This window comes from Mobula hypostoma, chromosome 6, assembly GCF_963921235.1.
Source record: "Mobula hypostoma chromosome 6, sMobHyp1.1, whole genome shotgun sequence".
In the NCBI taxonomy this organism is placed as follows: Eukaryota; Metazoa; Chordata; class Chondrichthyes; order Myliobatiformes; family Myliobatidae; genus Mobula; species Mobula hypostoma.
The window spans coordinates 18065883-18087588 of record NC_086102.1 but is presented as its reverse complement, the minus strand read 5'-3'; the positions used below and the strand labels follow the sequence as shown (position 1 = coordinate 18087588).

General features: G+C 40.8%; 1 protein-coding gene across 2 annotated transcripts in view; it reads left to right on the top strand.

Annotated features, from left to right (window-relative positions):
• itsn1 (intersectin 1 (SH3 domain protein)) overlaps nucleotides 1–21485 on the top strand; it is a 241208-nt gene extending 219723 nt beyond the window's left edge. For both annotated transcript variants that reach the window (XM_063050322.1, XM_063050321.1), the window contains 4 exons: nucleotides 6035–6117; nucleotides 6205–6288; nucleotides 8587–8760; nucleotides 14509–21485. In XM_063050322.1, coding sequence (XP_062906392.1) covers nucleotides 6035–6117; nucleotides 6205–6288; nucleotides 8587–8760; nucleotides 14509–14657 — 490 coding nt within the window. In that variant the 3' untranslated portion in view covers nucleotides 14658–21485. The remainder of the gene's footprint in view (nucleotides 1–6034; nucleotides 6118–6204; nucleotides 6289–8586; nucleotides 8761–14508) is intronic.
• The last annotated feature ends 221 nt before the right edge of the window (nucleotides 21486–21706 follow it).

The window sequence follows — 21706 nt, the reverse complement described above, 5'->3', positions numbered from 1 at the left end:
GCTGCTTCTCTGACTAGAGGCCTGTGACTAGTGGAGTACTGCAAAGATCAGTGCTGGATCTGCTATTGTTTGTTGCCTACATATATCATTGATTTGAATGATGATGTGTTCAACTGAGTCAGCAAATTTGCAGATGATACCAAGATTGGGGTTCAGAGGACCCCAAGGAAGACTATAAGAGCTTGCAGTGGGATCTGGACCAGCTGGAAAAACGGGCTAAGATGGCAGATGGAAATTAATGCAGACAAGTGCAGGATATTGCATTTTGGTAGAACCAACCAGGATAGGTCTAACACATTGAGCAATACGGCACTGAAGAGTGCGGAAGAACAAAGGGATCTGGGAATATAGGTCCTTAATTCATTGAAAGTGGCAGCACAGGTAGAAAGGGTCATAAAGATAGCTTTTGGCACATTGGCCTTTATAAATCAAAGTATTGAGTACAGGAGATGAGATGTTATGTTGAAGTTGTATAAGACATTGGTGAGGCCTAATGTGGAGTATTGTGTGCAGTTTTGGTCACCTATGTACAGGAACGATGTAAAAGAGGTTTAAAGAGTGCAGAGGAAATTTATAAGAATGTTGCTGGGACTGGAGGACTTGCCTTATATGGTAAGATTGAATAGGTTAGGACTTTATTCCTTGGAACATAGAAGATAGAGGAGAAATTTGATAGAGGTATACAAAATTATGAGGGGCATAGATAGGGTAAATGGAAACAGGCTTTTTCCGCTGAGGTTGGGTGGGACTACAACCAGAGGTCATAGCTTGAGGGTGAAAGGTGACAATTTAAGGGGAATCTGAAGAGAAACTTCTTCACAGAGGGTTGTGAGAGGATGGAATGAGCTGCTTGCACAAGTGGTACATGCAAGCTTGTTTTCAACTATAAGAGAAATTTGGATAGGTACATAGATGGGAGGGGTATGGAGGGCTTTGGTCCAGGTGGAGGTTGATGGGAGTAGGCAGTTTAAATGATTTTGACATGGACTAGATGGGATGTTTCTGTGCTGAATTTTTCTATGACTCTTTGACTGTAAAAGAAAAATTTGAAGAACTGTCAATTCTTGTTGACATCGTTGGAACATTTCAAGCTTCTAGTGCGGTCTGCGAACATGGATTCAGTCTCATGAATTCAATCAAATGTAAATCCAGAAGATTTACACAAGGTGAAAGATTTTCTTTGTTGTACCGTACTTCATTATACCCCTGAATTAATTAATAATATCAAAAGCATGTGATTTTTCAATTTTCATTCTAAATATTCATAGTATACATATTACAAAAAAAACTTTTAAAGTTCTGTGCAACTTTCTGGCTGTGTAAAAATTTCCTGCTCAGAGCAACAGTTGGTCTGCACAGCTGTAAAACAAAAATTAGAGGGAATGTTGCCCTTGACTGACCAAGTTCATGCCAACCATCAAGCGTTAATCCTACATCCACTGTTTCATTCTTCCCACATTCCCATTTTTGCTCCAACCTATCCCCCAGACTCTGTCTGTGACATACAAACTAGGGATGGTTCACAGTAACCAACTAAGCTATCAACGTGCCCACCTTCAGGACATGAGAGAAAATGTGAGCACCCAGAGGCAGCCACTGTTGTCCCAAAGCCAACATGCAAACCTCGCACCAAGAGCAATGGAGATCAGGGCTGAATGAGTCATTGGAGCCGTGAAGGAGTAGCCGTGTCACTGTGCTGCCTGTTTCTCCTCCCTCTTCCCACTCCCTTATGTGGGATCAGATAATGATCAGTTGGGATTTGAATAGCTTGTGAAACTGCCAACTGCACATTTTTGGATGTTTTATTTATTCAGGTAACATTGAGGACGTGTGTTTATACAGAAAGGTGCTGGGGAAAAAAGCCAGCAACACCAGGAAAGATCCCACCCACCCTGCTCATGAACTGTTTGTCCCACTGCTGTCAAGATGAAGCTACATAGCATCCGGGTCAGGACCACCAGGCTCAAAAACAGTAACTTTCCCCAAGCAGTAAGGCTGATCAACACCTTCACCCGCTAACCCACCCCTCCACACCCCCAACCACCACTACTTTATCATTTCCTGTCAGAGTCACCTTATGTACAGAGACTCCTGTGCCTAGCGTCACCTTATGGATATACACTCAATCTATGTATATAAAAGCTATCTTAAGTACTTACATTTATCGTGTTTTTTATTACTGCATTTTTTTATCGTACTGTGTTTTTTTTGTGCTGCATCAGACCTGGAGTAATGATTATTTCATATTCCTTTAACATTAAAGAATCTTGAATTATGGGGAAAAAAGAATATATTCAAATTGTGTACTTTGCAGTTTTTGTATTGTTATAAATATGCACATATCAATTGGCTTCAGGAAACAAAGAGAGTCAAATTCAACCAAGCTTGCTCCTCCCCTGTAGTACGTGGCTGACTACAGTCTGAGACTCTATCTCCATCTAAGATCTCTGTGGGTTTCCTTGTTTGTTCCACATATATGCACCAGGCCATGATGAAATGGTGGAGCAGACTCAATGAGCCAAATGACCAAACTCTGCTCCCATGTCTTATAGTTTTACTAGGTGGCTAACAAGAAACAGAGTAAGCATATATGGGTCTTCCTCTAGTTTGCAACATCTAAAAAGTGATTGGTGCTGGCTGTTCCTCTTCTTGTGGATGAAGGGACCACAGAGATGGGTGCTTTATTTCCTGATGATACAAATATAAGTAAGAAGAGGGCATAAAGGGATCTTGATAAACAAAGTGATGCACCATCAATAACTCCAAAAGACTGGAAGTAGAGTAAATACAGAAAGGCTTTTATTCGCAGTAAAATGTGACCTCGACCATGCTGAGTATCTGCCCTGGACTGACAGGAGGAGCCATGGCCCAATTGCCTTTATTCAGGAGTCTGTAGGAGGAACCACAGGGGCAGTCAGCAGAGGGGTGTGTCCAGACAGGTAACCCAGTTACAACATATATATATAGCTTACCACACAAAGTGACCTTATAAAGGTGTGTAAGAACATGATAGGTGTGACTGCACATAGTTCAGGGAATTATAAGAAACTAGAGGGTACAGGTTTAAGGTGAGAGGGGAAAGATTTAAAAGGGCAACACATAAAATGCTGTATGAACTCAGCAGGTCAGGCAGCATCTATGCAAGGGAATAATCAGTCGGTGTTTCAGGTCAAGACCTTCCTCCAACATTTAGTGTTGTTTATTCCCTGTGTGGTGCTCTGGATTTCCAGCATCTGCAGAATCTCTTGTGTTTAAGATTTAAAGTAGACCTGAGGGCCAATTTTTTGGGGGGCTTAAGGGGTGAAGTGTAAACTGTATGGAATGAACTGCCAGGAAAAGTGATTGAGGCAGATAAAGTAACATTTTAAAGACACTTGGACTAATAGATGGAGGAGAAAGATTGAGAGAGAGATGAGCCAAATGCAGGCAGGTGAGACTAGCTTTGATGGGCACCTTGGTCAACATAGATGAGCTGGGCCAAATGGCCCGTTTCTGTGCTATACTTATCTGCCTTTGTGATGGGTTAAGTAAGTGTGCAAAGATCAAAGACGGAGAATATTGTGGGAAAATGTGGTGTTACACATTTTAGCAGGAAATTTTTTAAAAATTAAATGGTGTGAAAGATTGCAGAGCTCTGAGGCGCAGAAGGATTTCAGTACTGCTCCCAAAAGGCTAGTATGTAGGTAGGTGCAATGCGTAACTTGGAACAGGGATAAAATGGATCATTTGACCAAGACTAATCCAATTTTGACCTTGGTACTACTTTTCTGCTCTCTCCCACGCACCTTGGCTCCCTCTTACAAGCTCTCAGCTATAAAGTATGGCTATTACTGTCTATTTTTATTGAAATTCATTTGCAGTAACTTTCAACATCCCATCCTGTGAAGTTGGTTTAATTATAAATCTCTCTAATTTTTAGTCATTCTTTTCCAAATTTTGCCTCTTAAGATAACACCATGGTAAATTAGAAATATTTTTACTGCTTCTATGGCCTTGAGACAACACTTTTGATAAAGATCTTTTTATAGAAGCAGTCCATAGTAAGAAAAGCACACAGTTTAATGAAGAAAGATATAAAGAGATTCTGGTGTTACATTTTTATAAATACATACTGTAATTCATATCTTGGCTGGAAAAACTATATGCTAATTATTGTTCCATTGAAATCCATCTGGGCTTTGAGTCTTGAAAATATTACAGATTAATTAGAGGTTTTAGCATATAGCAAGAAAAGACTGAGACCAGGCATGTAGGGAAACTGTCAAGTCGTGCCAAAAAATTGTAATTGCATAACATGCTGTCTCTTTCAAGTCCAGAAAAGCCCTGAGTCACTTGAACTCAGTGGCCACTTTATAAGGCGCAGGAGTAGAACCTGGCAGGGTCTTCTACTGTCATTGGACACGTTGTGCATTCAAAGACGGTCTTCTGCACACCACTGTTGCAACATGTGGTTATTTGAGTTACTGTTGCCTTCTTGTCAGCTTGAACCCGTCTGGCCATTTTTCTCTGACCTCTCCCATTAACAAGGCCTTTTTGTCCATAGGACACGGCTCATTGGATGCTTTTCGTTTGTAACCTCTAGAGACTGTTGTGTGTGAAACTGCCAAGAGATCAGCAGTTTTTGAGATGCTCTAACCAGTCTGTCTGGCACCAACAATCATTCCACGGTCGAAGTCACTTAGATCACATTTCTTCCCCATTCTGATGTTTGGTCTAAGCAACAACTGAACCTCTTGACCATGTCTGCATGCTTTTATGCATTGAGTTGCTACTACATGATTGGCTGATTAGCTATTTGCATTAATGGGCAGATATGCAATTGTATCGAATAAAGTGGCCATTGAGTGTATATTACAATCCATTATAGATCTTCATGAAGGTAAAAAGGACAAGAATAAAATTGACTTTCCAGCAAAGAATGGAAAAAAAATTGATTCTGGGCCTAGTCAGGAAACTGTGAAAAATATGACACTATTTTAGTTCTAATGAAGGAGATCCTTTCCCCAATTTGCCTTTGAGGAACAGATTATGTATTTACAACACTTTCTCTTTCATTGCCCTCACATTGTTTCAAAATGCCACAACGTATAAATTTTTACTTTGTATTCTTCAAAGTATTGGATGTTAGCAATAGAGAATGGAAACACAAGGCATTCTGCAGATGCTGAAATCCAGAGTGACAAACACAAAATGCCAGAGGAACTCACCAGGTCAGGCAGCATCTATGCAGAGGAATAAAAGGTTGACGTTTCAGGTTGGGACACTTCATCAGGACTGGAAAGAAAGGGGGAAGAAGTGAGAAAAAGAAGTTGGGGGGGGGAGGAAGAAGTCCAAGCTAGCAGGTGATTGGTGAAGGCAGGTGAGAGAAAAGGTAAGTGGGGGGGTGGGAGGGGATGAAGTGAGAAACTGAAAGGTGATAGGTGGAAAAGGTTGGAGAAGAAGGAATCTGATAGGGGAGGGGAGTGGACCGTGGGAGAAAAGGAAGGAGGTGGGGCTCCAGAGGGAGGTGAGAGGCAGGCAAGGAGAAGAGAGGGGCTAAGAGGGAGCCAGAATGGAAACTGGAAAAAGAGAGAAGGAGAGAGGAGGGAGAAATTACCAGAAGTCAGAGAAATAGATGTTCATGCTCTCAGGTTGTAGGCAACCCAGATGGAGTATGAGGTTGCTGCTCCAACCTGAGAGTGGCCTCATAGTGGCAGTAGAGGAGGTCATGGAACTTTGTAATTTCATTGACTCAGTCAGAATTACATACCCCCAGAACCAAAAAAAAATCTGTATGTTCCTACCCCACAATATGCTTCAGTTCCAATCTCATACAATTAAACCTCCAGGGTGATATTCCACATTAGAGCTAAGTTAAAGATCATTCTATGCTGGAGTCCAGTGCCCTTTAGAAATCAGAAGATTGCAGATTCCTGGCACAGCTGCAGTATTTAACCCATAAGGTTTATTCAGTTTTGAATCTTGGCAGAGAAATGAAAGCCCGTCGTGTTACCTTTCATCTGTCCTTTCAATTTTGTTTCTTTTCTTCCAACAGAACTGCTTGGGTACAAAAAATTAAAGCTGCTTCAGAACTGTATATAGAGACGGAAAAGAAAAAGCGGGAAAAGGCTTACTTGGGTATGTAAGGTTACTGTGCGCATACATAAAGTGAAGTTTCTTCAAAAGCAGTTCCTATTTCTGAACTTATTCTCTTCATCTCCACAGTTCGTTCTCAAAGGGCTACAGGCATTGGCAGGCTGATGGTAAACATAGTTGAAGGTATAGAGCTGAAAGCATGTAGGTCCAATGGTAAGAATTACTGGCTTCATTGATATTTTTCTGAATTAAGTGTCAATCTCCGGAGGAAGGAATCAGCAGGTGGCGATGATCTGAATTCTCAGAATAGAATTTCCTACTGCTGTACAACCGAAGGTTCAAAGGTTATCAAATCATGTACGCAGTATACAACTCTGTGATTCTTCTTCTCCAGACAGCCATGAAACAAAGAAAAACCCATGGAAGTCAGTTCAGAGAAATACAGCAAACCCAACCCCCTGCACAAAAAAAAAGAGTGGCAACATGACCATCAACCATTAAATCCCCCCCGCACCCGCACAAATCACAAGAACATCGGCCCCCAAATCCCCCTCCCCCGCATAAAATGCAACACAAATATTGGCCCCCAAATCCCCCTCCTCTGCTCAAAAAGACAAGAAAGAATGGGTGAAAACATATTCTAGTCCTCTTGAAATAATTTGCTTTCCTTACCATTGACTCAACCTGCAAGTTAACCTTTCGGGAATCCTGCAAAAGGACTCCAAGTCTCTTTGTACCTCTGATTCTTAAATTTTCTCCATTTAGAAAATAGTCTATGCCTTTATTCCTCTTACCAAAGTGCATGACCTTACACTTCCCTGCACTATATTCCATCTGCCACTTCTTTGCCCATTCTTCTCCCTGCTTCCTGAACACTACTTATCTGACATACCACCTATCTTCATGTCGTTTCTCAAACTTGGCCACAAAGCCATCCAAATTATTCACATATAACGTAAAAAGAAAAGGTCCAAACACCGCCTCCTGCAGAACTCCACTAGTCACCAGCAGCCAAACAACTGTAATTTGTATCCCACATTCAAACATTCCAGGTGTTAATGACAAAATAAAATGATTATCTACAAGTCTAAAATTGTTAAGAGTAAATCCAATTTTCCATTACAACAATAGTTGCATGCTATAACATTATTAATGAAATTCCTGAAATTTGGGTTTTGTCACTGTTGTCTTTCATGTTAAGATTTGTCTGCAGTTTCCTGTAACCATCGATAAAGCACACGGTATTGGGGGTAAGGTATTGGTGTGGGTGGAGAATTGGTTAGCAGACAGGAAGCAAAGAGTGGGAATAAACGGGACCTTTTCAGAATGGCAGGCGGTGACTAGTGGGGTACCGCAAGGATCAGTGCTGGGACCCCAGTTGTTTACAATATATATTAATGACTTGGATGAGGGAATTAAATGCAGCATCTCTAAGTTTGCGGATGACACGAAGCTTGGCGGCAGTGTTAGCAGTGAGGAGGATGCTAAGAGGATGCAGGGTGACTTGGATAGGTTGGGTGAGTGGGCAAACTCATGGCAGATGCAATTTAATGTGGATAAATGTGAAGTTATCCACTTTGGTGGCAAAAATAGGAAAACAGATTATTATCTGAATGGTGGCCGATTAGGAAAAGGGGAGGTGCAACGAGACCTGGGTGTCATTATACACCAGTCATTGAAAGTGGGCATGCAGGTACAGCAGGCGGTGAAAAAGGCGAATGGTATGCTGGCATTTATAGCGAGAGGATTCGAGTACAGGAGCAGGGAGGTACTACTGCAGTTGTACAAGGCCTTGGTGAGACCACACCTGGAGTATTGTGTGCAGTTTTGGTCCCCTAATCTGAGGAAAGACATCTTTGCCATAGCGGGAGTACAAAGAAGGTTCACCAGATTGATTCCTGGGATGGCAGGACTTTCATATGAAGAAAGACTGGATGAACTGGCCTTGTACTCGTTGGAATTTAGAAGATTGAGGGGGGATCTGATTGCAACGTATAAGATCCTAAAGGGATTGGACAGGCTAGATGCAGGAAGATTGTTCCCGATGTTGGGGAAGTCCAGAACGAGGGGTCACAGTTTGAGGATTGAGGGGAAGCCTTTTAGGACCGAGATTAGGAAAAACTTCTTCACACAGAGAGTGGTGAATCTGTGGAATTCTCTGCCACAGGAAACAGTTGAGGCCAGTTCATTGGCTATGTTTAAGAGGGAGTTAGATATGGCCCTTGTGGCTACAGGGGTCAGGGGGTATGGAGGGAAGGCTGGGGCGGGGTTCTGAGTTGGATGATCAGCCATGATCATAATAAATGGCGGTGCAGGCTCGAAGGGCCGAATGGCCTACTCCTATTTTCTATGTTTCTATGATATCCCTATTTACTCGTTATTAGCCCTCACTAATCTTTCTCTACAACACTGAGTTATTAGGCTAGAGATCCAGAACTCCTGAAGACTGGAAAACGAACATTATAGCTGTTAAAACTTCTGATAAAATTAATGTTTTTGTTTTCCTTTTAGGTAAAAGTAATCCTTACTGCGAAGTGACAATGGGTTCTCAGTGCCACATCACCAAAACCATTCAAGATACTCTGAATCCCAAGTGGAATTCTAATTGTCAGTTCTTCATCAAAGACCTGGAACAGGATGTACTTTGCATCACTGTATTTGAGCGTGACCAGTTCTCACCAGATGGTAAGGATCAGTTGTCACTTTTTACATATTATGTATTTTCTCTTGACTAGGAGCAAGCCATTCAGGCCATCGAGTTTCTGCTGGCTCTTGGAGCAGTGATGTCATTCCTGTTCAAAGTTTAAAGTACATTCATTATCAGTATGTATACATTATACAACCTCGAGAATTGTCTCCTTACAGGCAGCCACGAAACAAGAAACCAAAAATAAACCATTAAAAAAAGACCAACAGACACCCAAAGTACAGAGAGAGAGCAAAAAAAAAGCTCAAATCGCAACAGCATTCAGAACAAAAGTGAACCCAGAGCAGCTGGAGCAGGCCCACAGCCTCACCCCTGTTCATCACACAGCGGAGCCAAGATGTCGTGGAGCTCGCAGGCACAAAGCCTGCAGCCAGCCCACAGCCTCAGCCTTAGGGCAGCAAAGAGTGAAGAAGTGAGCAGAACCAGGCTGACCCTTGCCTCCGGTCCTGACGCCCTGCCCTTTCAATCCATCTGGCCTGGCGTTTAACTTGTCCCAACTTTGGGTCGTTCCTCGCTCTAAGACCTGGGCCCCTTGACATTGACACACTCTTGGCCTGGTCCCCGCTGCCACGTTCCAGCCCGGACCCAACCTTTCCAAATTATTCACCCCTTTGTTTCACTGCCAACTGAGCTCTCTCACATTTCATTACTGTCCCATGGATTCTCTTGTCAACCACCAACACCGAGCAATTTATTTAAAGTAACAGACTCTTCCAGCCCTGTGAGCCCATGCCTCCCAATTACACCCATGTAACTAATTAACCTATTAATGTGAACCACACACACAAGATACTGGAGGAACTCAGCAGGCCAGGCAGCATCTATGGAAAAGAGTACAGTTGATGTTTCAGGCCGAAACCCTTTGACAGGACTGGAGAAAAAATGCTGAGGAGTAGATTTTAAAATTTGGAGGAAGGGGAGAGAGAAACACCAGAAGATAGGTGAAACCTGGAGGGGGAGGGATGAAGTAAAGAGCTGGGAAGTTAATTGGTGAAAGAGACAGAAGGCCATGGAAGAAAGAAAAAGGGAGGAGGAGCACCAGAGGGAGGTGATGGGCGGGCAAGGAGATAAGGTGAGAGAGGGAAAGGGGAGTGGAAATGGTGAAGGAGGTGGGGTGGGGGGCATTACTGGAAGTTTGAGAAATCGATGTTCAAGCCATCCAAACGAAATATAAGGTGTTGTTCCTCCAGTCTAAATGTGGCCTCATCACGACAGTGGAGGAGTCCATGTTTGGACATACCGGAATGGGAATGGGAAGTGGAATTAAAATGGGTGGCCGCTGGGAGATCCTGCTGGAGCAACACACAAAAAATGCTAACGTCGACTACTTTTTTCCATTGATGTTGCCTGGCCTGCTGAATTCCTCCAGCATTTTGTGTGTGTTGTTCAGATTCCCAGCATCTGCAGATTTTCTCTTGTTTGTGAACCTATTAATCTGTATGTCTTTGGAACGTGGTGTTGGCTGCTGATGCATTTGCAATCTAAAGGTTCTTCAGAAGTCAAGAAAGAGACATACAACTTATTGCTAGCAATTTTATGAAGTGTTACAAGAACAAAGAATGAACAATGAAAACCAAGCTGAGAGAATAAAGTAAATCAAAGGAAAAAGCAGTCATGGTCATCTCACACAGACTAGAGATAGCAATTAACCTATAAAATAGCCAGATTCAAGTGGTGTGACACCTGCTGCAGAAAAACTGAGAAGCTTCTTGAAAAATAAAAGGCTATTGTACTGTAATTGCTACAAAATTCACTGAACATGACTGTAGATGGTTTATATAAAAATACAAGCAATCATAGTACTTATTAAAATACAACAAAAATAACAATTCTACATCGCAATTCAACTGTGGGAGGAAACCAGAGCACCTGGAGGAAACCCATGCATTTATGGGAGAACGTTATAAACTAGTTACAGACAGCAGTGGAATTACACTTGGGTCACGGGCACTGTAATAGTGCTGTGCTGTCCCTAAATTTAGTCATTGGTTAATATATGAATGAGATAATCTATGAATCAGTTCTCCTTTGGGATGTGGACAGAAACCCACACAGTGAAGGAGCCTGTGGAAGGAAGGGCCATTCACGTGGGATCAGACAATAGAATTAAGTGGGGTCGGCGGAACTGTGAGATAGCTGCATTACCCACACCACCTCTCTGTGGTCCTAGAGACAACAGTAACTCAGATGTGTGCAAATCTAGTTCTAATTAAAGATTAGTTTTATTTGTCACTTGTACATTGAAATAACAAACTATACTGCACAGGGAAATGTATAATTTGCGTCAACAACCATCACAATTCAAAGAGGTACAGTCGACGTTTCAGGCCGAGACCCTTCGTCAGGACTAACTGAAGGAAGAGTGAGTAAGAGATTTGAAAGTGGGAGGGGGAGGGGGAGATCCAAGATGATAGGAGAAGACAGGAGGGGGAGGGATGGAGCCAAGAGCTGGACAGGTGATTGGCAAAAGGGATACGAGAGGATCATGGGACAAGAGGTCCAGGAAGAAAGACAAGGGGGCGGGGGGGAAACCCAGAGGATGGGCAAGGGGTATATTCAGAGGGACAGAGGGAGAAAAAGGAGAGTGAGAGAAAGAATGTGTGTTTAAAAATCCTGTACCTCCTTTCCAGATGGTAGTAATGAGAAGAGGGCATGTCTTGGAGGGTGAGAGTCTTGCATGGTACATGCTGCATTCTAGAGGCACTGCCCTCTGAAGACGTCCTCACTGGTGGGGAGGCTGGTGCCCATGATGGACCTGTCCAAGTCTACAACCCTCCGCTGCTTTTGTCAATCTTGGGCATTTTTCAATCTTCATACTAGGTGGTGATGCAACCAGCCCAAAGGCTCTCCACGGTACAATTGTACAAATTTGCAAGAGTCTTTGGTGACATACCAAACCCCCTCAAACTCCTACTGTAGCCTATAGCCACTGATGTGACTTTTTCGTGATTGCATTGATACGTTGAGCCCAGGGTAGATCATCCGAGATGTTGACATTTAGGCATTTGAATATTGTGCAACCTTTATGCAGTGTCTGTGGCAGTCTATAAATGATAAAATAACTTTATTTGGCTTCAGATGTTTCTTTTTATCTCTACTTAGTTTCTTTCAGCTGCATCACCTGTTGTTTAATTAGTCATAATGATTCATCAGTGATTAAATGCTGAATCAGTACACTTGGACGTGCAGCTTAATATGAAGGTCGATGTACAGTAAATAACGTATTTTGCCTGCTAGGCAGAATTATGTGGATTTATGAGTCATGCACAGGATCTTGTCAACCGCTGTCTGAATTATTTGCTTCTGTAGGGTTCACAGTCTCGTTTCGGAGTTGTAAGGCAGTGCTTGACTGTATAGAAATACAGTCGGTGGCCACTTTATTAGGTACACCTCATTAGTGCAAGTATCTAATCAGCCAATCATGTGGCAGCAACTCAATGCATAAAAGCATCGGGAAGTTCAGTTGTTGTTCAAACCAAACATCAGAATGGGGAAGAAATATGATGTAAGAGACTTTGACCAATTTGGTGCCAGATGGGGTACCTGATATTGCTGATCTCCTGAGATTTACACAATATTAGAATTTGGCAGCAGGCCCTTCTTCCCTGGTCCATTCGATCAGATCATAGCTGATCTGATCTTGGCTGCAATTCCACTTTGCTATTTGTCCCCTGTAACCCTTGCCCAAAAATATGTTTGCCTCAGACTCAAAGATATGAAGTACCTCAATGCCCTGATGAAAGGTCTAGGTCGATCACTCCTCCTCTATGGATGCTGCCTGACCTATTGAGTTCCTCAAGTCTTTTTCCAGATTTTCAGTATTTGCAGAATCTCTTGTGCTTATGAAGAATAAAGGTCATTGTGTCAGGGTAACCATGCAAATAGTCATCAGCAGTACCTGGTCAGAATGTGTTGCTCAAGATTTCCAGCATCCACAGAATCTCTTGTGTGAGTATCTCAGTGTCCTCAGTAACGCACACACAATGCTGAAGGAACTCAGCAGGTCAAGCAGCATCTATCAAGAGGAATAAACAGTCAACATTTCGAGCCAAGGTCCTTCATCAGGATCATCCAGCAACAGCAGAATCTCTTCTGTTTATCTCAGCCTCCACAGTTCTTTGGGATAAAGCATTACAAGGATTCACAGCTCACTGAGAAGAGAAATTCCTTCCCACAGCCATCTGAAATGGATGGCCACATATTCTGATGTGCTTCCAATTTTGGATTGTTCCACACGCTCAAACACAGTTTCAATCAATCTCGTCTAATACTCCTGAATGGATATCTTGTCTTAAACCCCTGATTTTGCAATCTACCTCATCAAGGAGTTTATTTACACTTTATTGTCTCCTTACACGGTACTTTCTCTATATCTGCAGCACTATATTCTGCATTCTGATATTCTTGTTCCCTTTGTACTTGGTATTGAAACAATCTACGACCATAAGACATAAGGAGCTGAATTAGGCCATTCAGCCCATCAAGTCTGCTCTGCCATTCAATTATGACTGATTTATTATTCCTCTCAACATCATTCTCCTTCCTTCTCTCCTTAACCTTTGATGCCCTACCTAACCAAGAATCTGTCAACCTTGGTTTTATATATACCCAATGACTTGGCCTCCACAGATATCTGTGGCAATGAATTCCATTGATTCACCATCCTCTGGCTAAAGAAATTCCTCCTCATCCCTGTTCTAAAGGGACGTCCTTGTATTCTGAGACTGTGCCCCCTTGCCCTAGATTCCCCCACTAGATGAATCATCCTCTTCACATCTGCTGTATGTAGACTGCATGGCTTGCAGAACAAAGATTTTCATTGTATCTCAGTATATGTGTCAATAATTAACCAACACTAATACTAAGGAGAGATGTTCACTCATCATCTGCTGTCAAACCTCCCCCCACCGCATTCCTAATTCTCTCTCTCTCTCTGGTGAGAGAAATGTCTTTCAAAGTTCAAAGTAAATTTATTTTCAAAGTACGTATATGTCATATATATTACCCTGAGATTCATTTTCTTGCAGGCATTCACAGTAGAACAAAGAAATATAATAGAATCAATGAAAATCTACACACAAAGACTAAGAAACAACCAATGTAAAAAGGAAGACAGACTGTACAAAACAAATAGTAAAAAAAATTATAATAATAAATAAGTAATAAATAAAATTGAGAACATGAGTTGTAAGATCCCTTATGACTTGGGTTTCAGTGATCATTTCAGAGTTGTGGCGAGTGAAGTAATCCAGTCGGGTTCAGGAGCATGATGGTTGAAGGGTAATAACTGTTCCTGAACCTGGTGGTGTGGGACCTAAAACACCTTCCCAATGGTAGTAGCGAGAAGAAAGTGTTGTTCGGATGGTGAGGATCATCAATGACGGATGCTGCTTTCTTGTGGCAATGCTCCTTGAAGATGTGTTCAATGGTGGGGAGGACCTTCCCTGCGATGGACTGGGCTGTATCCATTCCTTTTTGTAGGCCTTTCCATTCTTGGACATTTAATGTTTCCATACCAGCCATGATACAACCACTGTGCATCTCTAGAAGTCTTCCACTCTATTTATACATTGCAGATTATTGCCGTGTGCAGATTAGCTATTGCAATTCCCAAACTAGCAACAGAATTTTATTGGCTCTAAGATTAAGTGTATTCTTTCTCTTGTCTTTTACTGCCTCACCATTTTAAGGATTTGCTGTAATAATCTCCTTTTCCTTCCGTATAGATTTTCTGGGCCGCACAGAAATTCGCGTGTCAGATATCAAAAAAGATCAGGGCTCCAAAGGTCCTGTTACAAAGCGCCTCCTGCTTCATGAAGTCCCTACTGGTGAGATAGTAGTCCGGCTGGATTTGCAGCTCTTTGATGAAACTTAAGGGTAATATATGTATTTCTGTACATTGAAAAGCCACTAATAATGACTGAATCAAATACCTGCAAGAGCTAGGACTGCTGCAAACTTCCAACGTGCAGAATACACAGAGCATACTTTGTTTACTGTTTTGTATTCATAGAAATGTGAAATTAGAGTTTGTAGATGTCACTTCCATTTGTCAGCGCAAAGCTTTCACATATCTACATTCCACTTCCAGTTTTTCAGACCATAAGTGACGCAGGGCTTGTCTTTCCAAACGCTGACCAGTGGCTCTGAATGGAACTGATTCCAATGTATGGTAAAAGTTTGCACAAATTTTTTAGGGGATATCACAGAAGCCAAGCCACATTTTTTGGTGGCTGCCTTTGGTGAGGGGAGTGAAACATGCCCTCTGGGTGCACTTCATTAAATAAAGTTAGTCACTTTCCTCTATGCACTTGCTTATAATGTTTTAGCTGCAGCGATTCGAAAATAAGGTGCCAAGATAGAATGTCATAAATTATTATAAATCACTTTAGAAGAATTGTTCATAACAAATATCCAAGTGCAGATATGACTAAGATGGAACATATAAAGGGGAGGTTCCTGATTTGCTGATTGTCTTGAGAATAATGTAAACTTGTTTATTGTGTTAGAGTTTAATGTACTTTTGTAAGTCTCTCTCTCTTCCCCTCACCCACTCTGTCTCCCTCTCTATCTCCTGCTCTCTCTCTCTCTGTTCTCTTTCTCTCTCGCTTTATCTCCATCTCTCTCTCTTTATCTTCTTCTCTCTCTCTGTCTGCCTTTATCTCTTTCTGAGAGAGAGAGAGAGAGAGAGAGAGAGAGAGAGAGAGTCTCTTTAGAAATTGAAGGTCTGAACTTCCACCTCTGACCTTTCTAATGGACTGTTCAGAGGTCAGGTTCCTCCTCAGACTTTGAAGCACCAAAGAGAGATGAGATATTAGACTGAAGGAGGGTGGCTGATGCTCTACCCGTAACCTTAGCTGATTTCATGTATGGTCCAATTATACACTGGAAACTTTTTTTGCAAGTAAGATTTACTGTATTAGCTTGTTTGTTGCTGCTGAACAGTTTTCATATTATTATATATATATTAATGAACTGTGAAATTTGACAAAAGCCCACTTCAAGCTGCCATTGTTTATTCACTGTTGTATTTAAACTATGAACAACCTGTCATTTAAACAAACGCCTTGAAATGGATTGACTCTTCAAAGTCTGCAGAATCAGGGCTTAAGATCATCCTTAAAACATTTCACAAAGTTGCCTGAAATCAGTATGTTTGATTTCTCCATACAAATTGTAATCTAAGCACGTCACTTACTTGAGCTCATAAGTAATGAAATATGACACTAATCCTTAGATTAGAGAATATGATACTAATTCTTAGATTATGTATTCAGTGAACGATATGATAGAATTAAACGCTCTGTTGGAACATGATATTTTTCATGCAAGCATTAAAACAGAAGAATACACATTAACTGCATTTCAGGATTCATTTAAAATCAAAAATGTAGGCTGATTAGTTTTCATGTTACTGTATGTATATAGGGAAGTCTTCACTTAATATTCCAGATTACTGTTTCTTTTTACATTTACATTTTTATCAGATTTTATATGTTAAGCATATTACTGGCTGATGCCCCCTTTTTAAAAATAAAACAGAACACTTACAGCACAGGAGGTGGCCATTCTGTGTTGCTTTAAAACAGGTGCTAAAATTAATTCTTGTTGTGTTTTTAGGGTTAGGGCAAGAATTTTTTTAGATGCAAGGTCAAACTTTTAAAGATAAGATTAGCAACAGTCCCAAAATTAGCAAGGAGTACTAACCATTTGCTAGTAAATTTGCTTCTGGGGAACTTGGTACATGTTTTTGGAACTACTCGTTACAATCCAGCGACTTCAAAATTCTTTACTGTTGCTTAATTAGCTTTATTTGTGATCTTATACCGCCCGGCACTGGATTCTGGTGTTACTGTTCCCACTGCTTCTGTGTGTACAAAAGATTATAATTCACAGTGTAAAATATAACAATCGTGTGGCACTCTGAATTTAGAAACTAAAGCATTTTAGTTGGAGAAAATGAACCAGATCCTTTCTAAATTATTAATGTTATGAATAACTAGCAAGCTAAATCTGAGCTGATAATTCACTAGGTAATGATAAAAACTATCTTAGCATTAAAGGATTTATAAAACCTTGATTCTGGGAATGAAGGGGTTATCCAATGTGTGGCAATTGAAGGCTTATTGGAATTCAGAAGAATGAGGAGGGATCTCATTGAAACCTATCGAATGTTGAAAGGCCTAGATAGAGTGGATGTACAGAGGATGTTTTCTTTGGTGAGGGTGTGCAGCCTCAGAATAGAGGGACATCTAAAAGAAAGATGAGAAGGAATTTCTTTAGCCAGAGGGTGGTGAATTGTGGAGTTCATTGTCTGTGGAATTCATCTGTGGCAGCCAGGTCACTGGAGGCACTCATGGTGGAGGTTGATAGATTCTTGATCAGTCAGGGCGTGAAAGGTAATTGGGAGAAGGCAGGAGAGTGGGGTTGAGAAAAAAGTGGATCAGCCATACTGAGATGGCGGAGCAGACGCAATGGCTGAATGGCCTAATTCTACTCCTATGTTCTATGGGGTTTTTTTTACACATTTATAAAAAAAAAGATGCTTGCACTGTAGTGCCCTTATGGTAATAAGGTATTAGTTTCCACTGGTTTACTGTTGTGGGATTTGGATGTTGTTCCTGTCGGCTCGAGGTCATTTACTCCATTAGTAATGATGGATTGTGCAAAAGAATTCACTTGCCTCCCAATGTTTTACACACAGTCAGTTCTAAAGTCATTGTTTCAAGATTGATAAATGGGAAAAATTATGCCTAATACCCAAATTATGTCTGAACTATTTCTTTAAACTACTGTAAAAAGCTGAATGGTAAATATGCAAACTTTCCACATGGTCAATGTTGGGATTATTTTGAACAAGTCCTTTTTTGACTTAGTCCTACCTATTTTACAGATTCCATGGGCTTGTTGAACCTCATTTGCTAGGATCAACAGTGGATTTGGTGGCATACAAAATTGCGAGAAACATAGATATAGAAACCTTTCTCCATACAAGGTCAGATAGCATAGGTTTAAGGTGAGGGCTGAAAGGTTCAGAGGGTATCTAGGGAAGAGTTCTTTTCACAAGGAAATCTGGAATACAGAGGAAGCAAGTTCAATAATCATTTGGTTAAGCATAAACACAAGAGCTTCTGCAGATGCTGGAATCCTGCAAAAGCAGGATTTCCCAGTTGTTTACCATTTTAATTCTAATCCCCCACCTTCCCATTCTGACATGTCATCCATAGCCTCCTTTACTACCACAATGAGGCCACTCTCAGGTTGGAGGAGGAGCACCTCATATTCCGTCTGGATAGCCTCCAACCTGATGGCATGAACATCGATTTCTCGAACTTCTGGAATTTTTCCACTCCCCCTTTTCTTTTCTTCAATTCCCCACTCTTCTCCCCCCCCACCTTACCTCTTCTCTTCTCTTCTCCTCATCTTCTCTATCACCTCCTGGTGCTCCTGTCCCTTCCCTTTCTCCCATGGTCCATTCTCCTCTCTTCCTCCTTCTTCTTCAGCCCTTTACCTTTTCCACCTATTACCTCCCAGCTTCTTACTTTATCCCCACTCCCCGACCCACCTAGCTTCACCCATCACCTTCTACCTTGTACTCCTTCCCTTCCCCTCACCTTCTTATTCTGGCTTCTTCCTCCTTCCTTTCCAGTTCTGATGAGGGCTCCTGACCTGAAACATCAACTGTTTATTCATTTCCATAAATGATGCCTGGCCTGCTGTGTTCCTCCAGCATTTTGTTTGAGTTGCTCTGGATAAGCATTTAGATCACTTGGGCATAGTAAATCTGGACCTAGTGCTGGTAAATGGGAAAAGTGTGGATGAGAGTCAGCATAGATGTGATGGGCCGAAGGGCAAGTCAGTGTTGTGCAACTCTAATCTTCTGAAAGGCTCAGTGAAAATTGAATTTTTTTCTTTTTTCAAGCCAACCCCAAATGAAGTGTTTTAGAACTGTAGGTTCTATAAGTAAGACATCTAGGTTTTGCTGCATTCTATAAATTTAAAACATCTATAGGTTTATTCAGTTAAAGAAGTTGGTAGTTATACATCAATAGCTTTACATGCAAGTGTAGCTTATAGATTTGCAAAGGAGAAAGCAATAGAACGAATTTTCAAAGGTCATAGCATCCTGTACTATGCTTTCCTGCAGATTAGTTCTGGGAAAACTAATATAATACTTGGCAACTTGGTCATAGCCCTACACTGTGCAACCAATTCTGAACCTCAAGAGTTCAAAAACACAAGAGATTCTGCAGATGCTGGAAATCCAGAGTAACACACACAAAATACTGGAGGAATTCAGCATCTGGAGAAGAATAAAGAGTCAACTTTTCAGGCTGGGACTCTTTATCAGAACGTGAGGACAGTCCTGAGGAAGGGTTTCAGCCCAAAACGTTGATGTTTTATTCCTCTCCGGTTGCTGCCTGACCTGCTGAATTCCTCCAGCATTTTGTGTGTGTTACTCAAGAGTTCAAACTTTTTGCAGTGTGGCTTGGCATGGCTATGTGGTTGTTCTGTGCTGCCCTACTTTTTTGCGACAATTGTGTTCAGTTACTCTTAACTAACAGAAGCTGTTACCTATGTCGCTATTTAGAATGTGAAGACTGCCTTGCTGGTCATGTCATTCAGCTCATTATGCACTTTTGTTGTCAAGGTTAATAGTATAATATAGTTGGGTTTGACTAATGATGTCTGTATCAAAATAGATTAGTTGGAAATGTAACTGTAGTATAATTTATATAAAAAGCTTAAAATGTTCACATCTTATTGAGGAACAAATTATGCAGAAAGACTCTGAGAGTTTTTAAACTGGAATCTGCACTTTGAGAATGCAATTCAAAACATTCAAACCAGCATAAATTCTGTTGTATAATTTTTATTTCTATGCTACTTGTTGTTATAACCTGCCTATTGTAACAATTTTTTTATAAAAAAAAATCCTTTTATACTAATGAATGTCATACAGTCTTTATTGGGTAATTGCATGTTTTAAAGCCACTGTATATTGCACAGTTGTGAGGACAAGACGAAACACTCTAGGCAATTGAAATGTTTGGGCTTGTCTTGGTTGTCTTGATCTTCATGGTTTGTCTTGTCCTTTATCATTTAACTAGTTGTAGGTCCAAGTATTTCTCTGCCTATTTTTGTAAAATCTAAATTCCGTGTCTATTCCTATGATACACAGAAGAGATTCTGCAGATGCAGAAAATCCGGGTCAACACACACAAAATGCTGGAGTAACTCAGCAGATCAATCAACATCTATGGAAATGAATAGTTGATGCGTCCGGAAGAGAAGTCTCAACCCAAAATGTTGACTGCTTATTTCCATAGATGCAGCCTGACTTGCTGAGTTCCTGCAGCATTTTGTGTGTGTCAGTGTCTATTCCAAATGTTAGGTGATTAAAAATAAACAATATTTATAATCTTTATTTGATTGGAACACTATTCACCATTTTTTCCCACAAAGCATTGTGGATTAAAACATGCAATCCCTTTCATTGAGCATTTCAGATCATTGCAGCAACTTAATTATAGGGTTACAGCCACTTTGAATCATTCTCTACAATGATAACTTATTTCAAAGTTGTGCATCAATGGGTAGATTTTTAAATGTGTACAGTTTAAGTCAACGTCCTACAGAGGATATTTATTCTTTTTGTTCCCTTGGTATACCTGACCATATAACGCATGGTGTTCCAAGAGGAAGCAAGGAGCTTATTCCCAGGTGTCTATAGGCTTCCTGGTCTCCACCATTGTAGATGAAAGAAATTGATACTTCAGGGAGGGTTTCAGACTCTAATATTTCTCTCCTCATTGAAAGGCACCCAATCTAAGTGGGGTGACTTGAGACAGAGCAGTTAAAGTGGATGTTGAGGAAGAGGGATGGAGAGAGGGTTTGCTCAGACTCACATTCACTCACCACTGGTGCTCCAGTTAGAGTTTGTAGTCGATACTCTATGTACCAAAATGTAATTTTGACGGGTAGGGATTCTCTTAAATTACTAGAAATATTGCTGCTGTAAGCTTTATTAAAACAATCTGTGTGCAGAGATCTTAAAATGTAACTTGTAGTAATTAACATGAATACCTAATCTATGGAGGTTAAGCCAAACCCCTTTGCTCTACTTATGCGTGCGATATGGTCATAAGTTGGAGAATCAAGACTTTGTGAGACTCCAGAGTTATTGTTGTTTGTGTGTGGATCTTCAAGGCCAAACTATCCAATATACAGCCAAATGTTATTTTTTCCATTGTAAATCACTGTCATGGTGCACAATTATGCTACTACAATTGAATACTGCTGTGTGTTCATATTCACACTGTTACTTTGGACAGTTTTCATATTGTTCTGTCAACAGAATTATATTTTCTCAGCTTATGTATTTGTGTATTTTCACAAAGGAGAATTAAACTCTGCAAGTTAGTGCTTCATGAGTCTTACTCACGGAAAAAAATGATTTTTGTGGAGAATAAAGTGAAGTATACATGGAAAAACTTCAAGTGAACTATGTTACAGCAGAAGCCTGTTAACTACTGGTGCTGAACAGCACAAACTCACAAGCAGAATGGAAAAGGCAGTCTCCAAACTGCTTCAATGCTTTGAGGACCAGCCAAGTACTGGCAAAAGAAAGCTGTAAATCTTATAAACAATCAGAATGGCATATTGTATTCTCTTAATGTAACTCATTTACCTTAAAATAAAGTTCTTGACTTGTGTATTATACAGTCTTAGCAAGTTCTTACTGATGAGCACCATTTCAGGAGGACATCAAGAATCGACTTTATTCACCATATATATCTATGTGTATTAGGAATTGCTGTGGTGAGTTGGCATGATATGCAACAAAAACAGCATTCATAATTATAAAGAATAAAGAATTGTATGAAAAATAAAGTTAGAGATTAAAGTATGGATACAGAATAA